Source organism: Colobus angolensis, unplaced genomic scaffold (assembly GCF_000951035.1).
Source record: "Colobus angolensis palliatus isolate OR3802 unplaced genomic scaffold, Cang.pa_1.0 Scaffold63, whole genome shotgun sequence".
Classification (NCBI taxonomy): Eukaryota; Metazoa; Chordata; class Mammalia; order Primates; family Cercopithecidae; genus Colobus; species Colobus angolensis.
The window spans coordinates 5,158,072-5,168,565 of record NW_012119932.1 but is presented as its reverse complement, the minus strand read 5'-3'; the positions used below and the strand labels follow the sequence as shown (position 1 = coordinate 5,168,565).

General features: G+C 47.2%; 1 protein-coding gene across 1 annotated transcript in view; it reads right to left on the bottom strand.

Annotated features, from left to right (window-relative positions):
- Window positions 1-7,146: 7,146 nt before the first annotated feature.
- Window positions 7,147-10,494, bottom strand: part of SKIDA1 (SKI/DACH domain containing 1) — a 5,042-nt gene continuing 1,694 nt past the window's right edge. The window contains exon 3 of the mRNA XM_011963906.1: window positions 7,147-10,489. Coding sequence (XP_011819296.1) covers window positions 8,773-10,489 — 1,717 coding nt within the window. The 3' untranslated portion in view covers window positions 7,147-8,772. The remainder of the gene's footprint in view (window positions 10,490-10,494) is intronic.

Here is a 10,494-nt window from a genome sequence, read left to right as displayed (position 1 = left end):
AGATGAGAGAATGAATGTAAAATGTGTCTTTATTCCTGAATATCCAAGAATCTAGGCCCTTGCTGAGAATGAAACCCCTGCCTACTGACCAAGTGGTAGCCTTCAGAGCTCTTATATATCTAACTTTTACAGGAAAGGGGGAGGAGGTCAGCTACCTCCACTCAGTGCAGCCTCTCTTCCACACAGTGTTTCCTTTTTATTGCTCATCACTTACCACAAGTATTGTGTTTTTCCTGGAACCAACTTAAACTGATCTTAAAGAGGGCAAGCACTAACAACAGAAATTCCATTTCAACCTCCGGTGCCCTACATGTGCTTCTCCCAGCCTCCGGGAGAATTCTGAGTTTGTTTGTTTGTTTGTTTTGGTGGCTTGAGGAAGAGGAGGGTAAGCTGCCACTCAGGTGGTTTCTCTTTTTTTCTTTTCCCTCCCCTCCTTCTGTGCACTGGGGCTGGAGAAGGCCTTTGCAGAGCTGCCCTCTGCTAGCCTGGTGATATTTTAGGGTCTAAGTCAACTGACTGCTGAGCCTTTTCCATGCAAAAAGGGTCCAACACAAACGTGTTGATGGCAATGATTAGATGAAAAACTGCATCTTACTGGAAGGCCTCTAGACTGCCTGCTACTATCTCTCCACCTTTTTTCTTTCTTGTTCCAGTTATCTACTCTGAAGGAAGATCCAGACAGCAGGAATTAAGGAATCAGGGACACCCTGGCATCCTAGGTATTTGGGTTGTTTCCCATATATTCTTTGTAGACTATATACACACACATCTGTGGGCAGCAAGCTCTTCTGATTCTCTTTTGGAATCCCTCCCACCCCCCACATACACACCTCTACGGCCTTAAACATTTTTTGCAAAAGGGGACAACAACTGCCCTTCCCCGCCCTGTCCCCCTCGCGCCCCCCGCCCCCGCCACACGCACACACCCGGTTAGGCACCAGTCGCCCCGCAGCCATGGCCGCAGCCGGAAAAGAATAGAGAGCTCGCTGTGCTGCAATCGAAGCAGCTCAGCTCTGGGCGAAGAAGACAGCGTGGGAGCTAAATAGTGGCACAGGATAGGGCTGCTCCCTGACCAGTAAAGCATTTATTCAGCTGAGCAAACGTTTTCGGAGCATGGCACTGCTAGGTGCTGCTGTTCGGTCCCAGGAAAATAAAGAAAGGGAGATGGCAATCCGCAAGCCAAATGTCAGAGGAGACCTGTACGGAAGCCATCGACAAGAGTTTCACACCACAGGTTTTGGGGTCGTGTTTTTCCAAGCAAACCCGAGTGATCTTTAGGGAAAGCCAAATACACTAGACGAAAACATCCTGTTTTGAGAGGCAGGAACGGTGGAAGCACAGCTATCTGAGAGTGAGTTAATCAGTCAGGATAGGGGCTTGGAAGCCCAGGGCTTGAATTTGGTGAATTCGTCCAATTTGGAGCATTTCGACTTAGTATTGATCCCTAAACTCAATTTTGAAAACAGCCTTCATTGCAGAAGTGTGGGTTGTGTTATCCCAGTATTTGCACGCATTGATTGGGCTAAAATAAAATCCATCATACTCTCCGCAAAGAAGGAAGAGGCAAGGACAGTCACAAGAGGAATAGCAGAAAGTGCATAGTTAATATGGGTTGTACGCGAATCCGTGAAACAAGTGCCTTAAACCCAGGGGGATTTCACGTAATAGCTAATTTGGTGAGAGCTAGCGCGCAAGCAAGCGGAGGGCCATCTTAGAAGGGAAGGAAGATAGCTGAATATAGGCTTTTCCGACTGGAATTAACATCTCCTTGTGATTTGCATTAGCTGATGTCTAAACCCTCACTTGCAGCCCACCTAACCCAGGTTTTCTTCCACGCTTGTAGGCCCAGTAAGGAATTGTCTTCCTTCTAACTGCACTGCCAGAGCTCAGAGGCTGCGGAGAGGCGGCTGCTGCTTTTCCCCCGACCCACCGGGTCCTAAATCCCGGGAAAGGCCTCAGGGCCGAGGCCGGGGAGGCACTCTCCGCTTGTCCTCTCCCGTCCTGCAGGACCCCAATGGGTCCTCTCCTCAAAGTTAATCCAAGGAATCCAGCGCCTGCCTGGTTTTGCCCATACCCTTTCCAGGTCCCATCTGGGTGGAAAGGGAAGTGGAGGAGATGGGAAAAGGAGATAGGAATATTTTATCTTAAAGAAGACATTCTTTTTCCTTGTTCAACACACAAAACCAAAACCTCTTCCTCTTATTTCTCGTCTTCCGATTCCATTTTAGTTTCTAATGGAGTGTGTGTGTGTGTGTGTGTGTGTGTAAGAGGGAGAGAGAGGGAGAAAAAGAGAGGGCGAGAGGGGGGAAAGAAACAGGGGGTGAGGGAAAGAAGAGAGAGATGGAGATCCCTTTAAACAAAAGACAAGAGGCCTGAGCTGGGGCCTGGAGCTGTCTCCGGAGCCTGCTCTGTCCCACAGACCCTGCGGTCTCCAGGCCCGGTAGGCATTTTTGGGTTCCGCAGACCTGGCCGAACCGGCCCGATTCCGCGTTCCAAGCGTCTGGAGAACTGGAGACAAAGCCCAAGATCTAATTCCACTGCAGCGCGGCTCGAGCCGGCGCCCCAGACCCGCAGGCCTAGGCGCGACCCCCGGCGGCCTGTGACGCAGAGGGGAGCCCGGGCCCCCTCGGCCTCCCCGTTGCCCTCTCGGCCGGGGTCCCCCCGGCCCGCCCGGTTCCCCCTGCCGCACTCAGCCAGCTGCTTTTGGGGGCCTGCGAGTTCCAAACACGCCTTCCCATTAATTAAAACCTGGAAAGCCTGCCCACTTTCTTCTCAGGCCGAGGGAGCACCTCCAGAGGTCCCCGCGGCACTCTCGGCCGGCGACGGCTCCGGCGCTGGGCCTTGGAGGCCGAGCGGCCATTTACTGCCCTGTGATTGCGCCGAGGACCAGGTTAGCTCATAAAGCCTTTCACACTCAACAATGGGGATTTTCTCAACAATTAACAAGAAACAACATAATAAAGCCATTTACAAAGACCTTGCTATTTACTATAAATTAGGCACTCTTTAAGAGACCAGTGCGTAATTTCACACACTTTACAACTGGGGCTGCATTTTAAACACCCGGGAAAACAAGCTTGTTGCACTTTCCTTTGACCTAGCTGCGGTGCACCTCTGTTTCCCCTCTTCCCCGGTAGCAGCTTTGTTTGCATTGCTGCACTCCAACCTCTCCAACCGAGGGTGGCTTTCCAGGTCACTGTCTCACGTTTCCCGTTTCCAGGCCATCATTCCCCTTGCAGATGCACGGAGAGGCTCCCCGGGACAGGAACCACGCGCCAAACCCAGCCAGCCGGGCCTCATCCCATTTCTCCCACTGTGGGAGTTGCGCCCGGCCCTGCCTGCGCCCCCCCTCCCTGCGCCCTCCCCACCACCCAGGGCCTCTGGTCTTGGGCCACTTCCCAGAAGGCGTTCGCGGCCACGCTGGCCCAGGGGAAAGCCGAAACCCTTTGCCACTGGCGATCCACACGCGCCTTTTGGAGGCCTTGGCCAGCCCTCCTCCCAGTGCGAAGAGCTGGGCTCCATTTGCCTGGGGAGCGGAGATGAGGCCTAGGCGAGAAGGTGAGAAACGGCGAGGCTGCGTGTGCGTGTGCCAGGGTGGGCGATGACTTCGGGACACACAAAAGGAGCGCCAAGTGAGGGGAGGCGTTCCAGGCCCCGAGGGCCGGCCCCCGCGCGCCCTGCGGCCCCCCGCTCCCGCTGGGCCTGGTCCCAAGGCCGACTGGCAGAGAGGCTGCGCGGGAGGTGCCGCGGCGCGGGCCTTGCCGCCCGCCCCGGGGGTCGACATCGTCACCCATTCAGAGGACAGCAAGATCTGGGCGGGAAAACAAAAGTCACAAAGAAATTTGTTTGCCACCATGCAAAATGGCGGCACTTAAACATCTTTCTTGTGGTGGTGGCCCTGGCCAGAGAGCCCGGAGCTGCCCTAGGTTTAGCGTGGTGCGTCCTAGAGCTCGGCGGCCGGGGGCAAGCGAGGGGGAAAGGGACCCCGAAACCCCCGCGGCCCCCAAGCCGACCCTTAGCCCGCAGCTCATCGCGCGATCAGCCGGCCCCTGCCTTCCCTCCCAGCCCGCCAGGCCCCAAGCCAGCGCCAGCAGCCCCCGGCCACTGACCGCTGTTTACAAACACAGCCTGAGGGCGGGGTGGGCCGGCCGGAGCGCGGGCTGGCGGGGTGGGGGCGGCCGCGCGCCCCGGAGGACGCCACCAGCAGAGAGGAACCAGGAGTTGGTGCGAGCAAGCGGGCCCGGCAGCTGGAAAGGACTGAACGCCTTGTTTTTGAAACTGTCAATTCCCTCAACCCCTATTGTGAGGGCTTCATGCAAAACATCTCAGGCCTTTTAAAGTAGGAGCTTGTGAGGCCGCCACAGTTTGAAAAGGAGCGAGAGAAGAGCGGGGGCCCAGGGCATGGGCGAAGAATGATAGCTGAGCCCCCCTAAGCCCTCCCCACCTACTCTGTTTTTTTTTTTTTTTTGCAAAGGAGGGCCTGCCAAACAGGTAAAATACAGCCCTCCCCCACCTCCTAGATCTGCCCTACGTCCCCATCCCCCAGGCTAGTTTGCAAAATGCCCTTTGGCCTAGGGAGCAAACCAAAACCAAAGCTAGCATCAAAAATAGTTCTTCCTTACAGGGAAGGGGAAAATCCTGGAATGACTGGGGTGACCGGGTGGACTCGCTAAGGTGGATGCCCTGTTCCTCCTTGCCAATTTCCTGAGGTTAGTTGATGGGAAGCATTTTTTTTCCCCCTTCCTAGTTTGGCTCTGGGAACTCCTTTTTACATCCTTCCCAGCAGGAAGTTATTTTTAAGGTGAAGCAAAACTCACCACATTTTCTTTATTTTTTTAGATGCTAATGCTTTATTAAAAAAAAAAAAAAAAAACCTTTACCATGAAGGATTTTTTTGTTTTTGAAAGAAAAAAAATGCTTTTGAGGAATTAGTTTCTACATCTCTTCCTGCATGCAAACAAAACTGTCATTCTCATATCAGCAGAAACTCCCAATTTTTGTTGATTAGAACTTTGAGGAATTTCTAGACCATTGAAAGTCACCCAGACACACAAAAGATAAAAATCCAACACCAGCCCCATGTAGTTTGTGTTATTGTTGTTTAGTGGTGGCTCCTTGTTGATTTTCAAATAAACAACCATTATTGAGATTACTCCACTGTAATCAAGTAAGCCAGTAGAAAAGAACACCCACTTTAAAAAGTAAATAGTTGAAAAAGAGCAAGCTGTATTTTCTATAAAGGCGGATAACCTGACTGTGGAAGATAGTACACACACCTCTTAAAAAAAAATTTAAATTTTCATTTCACAGTCTTACCAGGAAATTACTTTTATAGGAGACCAAAAATAAGTTTGTTAACCCAAAAAGTTAGAAAGAGCCTTTTCCTTTTTTCCCTCATGTCTCTAAATGTTGGACTTTAGACACAGGAATCAGTCACCCTGGAGCCATATAGTGCTTGGTTTTTTGTTTTTAATTCTATGCCCTGAAAACATCTAAATGTAAAAATGTAATCTATCAATGGAGTTAACTTGTTTTTCTCTCAATAAGGCTTAACTTTCTGAACAAATGGGACATTTATAGCAGCTGAGAAAAGTCTAGATATCGTCATTAATCATAAAACAACCAAAATAATATAAACAGTACTGAGAATAATTCCCACATCAGAATGGGGAAACAACTAAGGGGCTAGCAGGAATTGAAAGAATACCTTGTATTTGCAAGTTACTGCATACTATTTGGTACACTTTCCTTACAGAAGCACTAACTCAGGTTTTGCTGTGGTTGGCTGGCTTATAGTAGTACTGTGGGGCGAAATTTGTGTTGACTATTTAATTTCTTTCCTTTTGATGGTATCACCCTGGAAAGCCTCGGCCTCCATGCTGTTCATTCTCCAGCTCCTATAAACTGAAACTATTGATTCTATGAGGGTTAGAGACTAAGTGTCAAAGCTGGAGGCCAATATTTTATGTCAGAAATTTCATAGGGTATATTTGTTTTAAATTGTGCTTATTCCATCTTACAGTCCTTCCACACCCAAGATCTGTAGACTTCAAATATATTCTCGCTTTATAATTTAGGAACAATGAGTCCTTAGCCAACAAGAGAAGTACTAGTCTACATGTAGTAGTCACCGTACTTTGAACTTTCTTAACTTAGAAGTAATTAAAGAGTAGAAATTACACACTTCCAATGTGTGTGTCACACTTTTTACAGATTGATTTTTCAGGACAACTTACTGCATCTAAATTCTGTATTGCCTTCCAAAGAGAAAAGAACTCAGACTATAAAGCCAATTGTTTAGCTTTCTGAGGCATTAACTATAACATGGACTAGTCTTTGGAATTATATACAAACAAGAATTCAAGGATACCATCCCCAAATTTTTACTTTGACCATATCTACCATTCCAATAAAAAATAATCCAGTGAACCTACACCTGGCATGGGCAACATTCAAGAAGGAAAGGAAGGAAGGCAGTTGAAAGCATCTGTTTACTCCATCCAAATATATTTGGATGCAGGTATTCTCAGCCTCAGTCCTTTACAATAAGAGGAAAACCACAGAGCATATTCAGCAATTAGGGGCTGAGGCCATCCAGATCTATCTGAAACATTTATAGACAAAAGGAAAATTTCAAAGGGAATAGGAACTAAAAGGTTAAGGAAAAACAAAAACAATAGACTGAATTTCCATGAGAAATAGTGACTTAAATTCACACAGTAAACATTTCATTGGTGTTTTGTTTTGTTTTGTGATTTATGATCTATAGATGCAACTTCTTAGATTCAAGATAGCAAGGATCTGAGATACATAATTTGTCAGACTAAAGGAGGTGGGCCAGAAATTATTAGATTCAACTTTCATTAAAACAATCACTGATCTCTGCTTCACTTTCTTAAGCCTGAAACTTTTCCTACTTGATTTGTAACAAGTTTGTAAAGTTTTGCTGTTACTTAGAAAGAAATCCACCAGTGTTTTGCACAGAACCTGACTGGCCTCGGTCACACAGTATTACAACAAAACACTACACCCAATAAATGCATTTCTTTCAGGTAAAAACATTACAAGTGAAAATGTCAACAAAACCATTCAATCCTGTTAACCGTTCTTCAATCTGGAATAAGTAGAAATGTATGGAACCAGGAATTTTAAACAGTGTTTTTAATTGAAAATAAAGCTAAAGCATGCTTTTCAACAGTGCAAATTTCCATAATTTTGATTTACTGCTTCCATCATCACAACACAGTACACCAGCATGGCCCTTATCCAGGGCTAGACCCTAGCATTTGCATGTTGAACTACTTTGATTTTAAGTGCAAATATAGATAGTCACCTCTGATTGTCACTTGCAGTAGAAACTCTCCTGCTCTATACACAGGATGGTCTGAAAACAGAAGTTTTAGAGAGATGCAGAAAAAATATAAGGTAATAAAATCCAAGTGCCTGAGTTCTGGTACCAAAAAGCCCTGAAAAAACTGTTATTTTTCATTTGGGGTATTGCAATTCTGACCTCTCATTTTCTTTTTCTTGGTTGTATTTACTGATTTGTTACTATCAAGAGTTCGACCATAAAATATTCTGCTATTAAGAGAAATCTTTCAGCCCTGGCATGGTGGATCACACCTGTAATCCCAGCACTTTGGGAGGCCGAGGCAGGCGGATCACCTGAGGTCAGGAGTTCGGGACCAGCCTGGTCAACATGGTGAAACCCTGCCTCTACTAAAAATACAAAAATTACATGGTGGCGCGCACCTGTAATCCCAGCTACTCAGGAGGCTGAGGCAGGAGAATCATTTGAACCTGGGAGGCGGAGGTTGCAGTGAGCCGAGATTGTGCCACTACACTCCAGCCTGGGCAACATAGCGAGACTCTCTCCTAAAAAACAACAACAACAACAACAAAAATATATATATATTTTTCAATTGTTTTGGGAGTTTGAAGAGTCATGTTTAGACCACAAGATAAGCGGGACTATAGTAAGAGTCACCTTATTTAAAACCTTTGGGTGAGAACACAAAACGGACTTTTCCAATTGCAAGGAGTGGCTTTAAAAGTAAAATCACACCCTTTACAAAAAAAATACAATTCCATATTTATTTTACTCAGTATGTATGAGGCAGCTTTTACTAGCATTTAATCAGGACTCACACCCCAATCTTTCCACAAAAAAAAAAAAAAAAAAAAAAGTTAAGTGCAACTACTCTTGAAGAGAGAATGAGGGGAGTCAAAAGAAAAAGATACCCCACAAACAAGAGCTCCAGAAAATAACATTTTGGGCTCACAGAAACTTCTTGCTACCTCACCTCACCTCACTGTGTAACCATGTAACCTAACAAACTTTCACTGAATCAACAGTTACACTTTCAGCTCTGAAATCTAGTGCATAAACTTAATGGCTCATTGTAATATTTATTATTCAACCTTTTGACATTTATTTGTAGCAGTTGAATTGAGGTACCGGGTGCATTATTAGCATTGAAACAGTAAAGTGTTCCAGCTCTACGGTAATAACTGAGTTTTACTTGAGTCTTTAGCCTGAAGTAGTCTGTGGAATGTAAACCAACCCTTCTCCCACCCCACCCCCACCCTACTCCAGAAAAAAAAAAAAAAACCCGCAACGGAAAAAAAGTAATCCGATTTCTGTCTTCAAAATGCGATAAACCAGGACTCCAAAGGGGGTGTAACACATTAACGGACTTGTACAAACCATCCTGTGCAGTTTACAACAAAAGGAAGGTAATATGCTTCAAGAAAATATCTTCCAAAACATTTTTATGAATTAAATTTCCTGAATTTGTGACTAGGTGGAAGAGGTATTGCAGAACCGCCCAGCTGCCATTTCCATATAGGATGGGCCTTGTGAGGAGTTTGAGAATCCTTAGTGGTGTTTAAGGAATACGCCGGCCACAAGTCCCCATCTCTCCCAATAATGAGTGATGGTGGACAAGGAAAATTTGCCATGAAATTAAATGGCCTTTTCACTGCTGATGCTACATTGCTGGCTACCTTTTTGCGTCTGTTTATAACTGTAAAATCATCCAGTGTTCCTTCATGTGTCTCAGTTTTACCTGTAGGACGAGGGCTTCTAGCTGATTTCAAATTTGGTTTGACTGGAGGTGTCTGAAGGACAGGTCGCTTTCCCAGTACTAGTGTCCGGTAATTTTTTCTTACCCTGGCACCAAATTTATATTCCCCATCCTCAGGTTTTGGAGAACCTAAAGTGCATGAAAGGCCCTGACTTTGAGCCAGTGGATTTAAGGAAGGAGTTTCTTTTTCAGGGCATGCAAAACCTTCCTTGGCTGTGGTTAACAAGGCGTCCTCCTCTTTACTCTCAGTCACACTGTAAAACTCACCCTTTGTATCATTGCACTCGCACTTTAGCTTATTTGTAAAAAGGTGAGGTTCATATTCTTCATTAGCACTACTGTCTTCTACTTTGATTTTAATATTGTGCAGAAATGGCAATGTCTTGTCGCCTGTGTCAGTGCAGGGATTCTCGGCTTTAGTTGCTGCTGCTCCTGCAGCGTTCACTTCAGGATCAGTCTGCGAGGAGGGCAAATCCGTAGCAAATTCAGGACAATGAAGGATTTTGGAATCTTTTTCTGAATTTGCTTCTACTCCTGAAGAATGATTATTTAAGAATCTAGCAGCTATTGTGTTGTTATCTGCACAGTGTGTAGTAGGAGTTGCTTGTAGGCATTTCCTAGCCTCTCGGAGTATTCTTTGTTGTGGAAATGCATTGTTTGTCTTTGGGCTAGGTGAAGAGGCCCCCTCTGCCAGGCAGTTAATTGTCAGGTCAGTTCTCTTTACAGTATTGGAAATTTCAGAGTGTGGGAATGTAATCTCAGATACCCTATCGTTCCTTATCTCTGCGAAACAACTCCCCAGGCTGGCCGGGCAGTACACCGGAGACGCTTTGGGGGCCCAGCTCTGCAGATTCCACTCCTCTGGCGACTCCGCTTTGACACTACTCTTGAGGTCGGGAAGTCTGCCGGCATCCTCGAAAGCAGCGGGTTTGGTTGCAGCGGCGGCGGAGGCCAGATGGTACAAGAAGTTGGCCTGTGCCTGCACGCTGGGAGGCTTGCAGAAGCTGGTACGCCTGAATCGGATGCTCTGCACTGACACTTGGCTGGAGCCGGAGCTGGAGTCCGACTCGGTAGACGAGTCCTCCTCCTCCGAGCTGACTTCACTGGAATCCGAGGCCCCGCTGCCCCCCTCCTCCTCCTCCTCCTCTTCCTCCTCCTCCTCCTCTCCCTCCTCCTCCTCTTCCTCCGAGGACACAGAGTTGCTGGAACTGGACAAACTGGAGCCAAAATCCGAGTCGTTGGCCGCGTGGTCCGAGTAGGAGCTGGACTCGGAGTCGCTGCTGCAACTCTCGGGAAAGCTGCCCAGATGGGGCTGCGGCCGGTGGTGGTGAGGGGGGTGGTGACTCTGCTGCGGCGGCTGGGCCCGGTGGTGGTGGTGGTGGTGGTGATGGTGGTGGTGGTGGTGGTG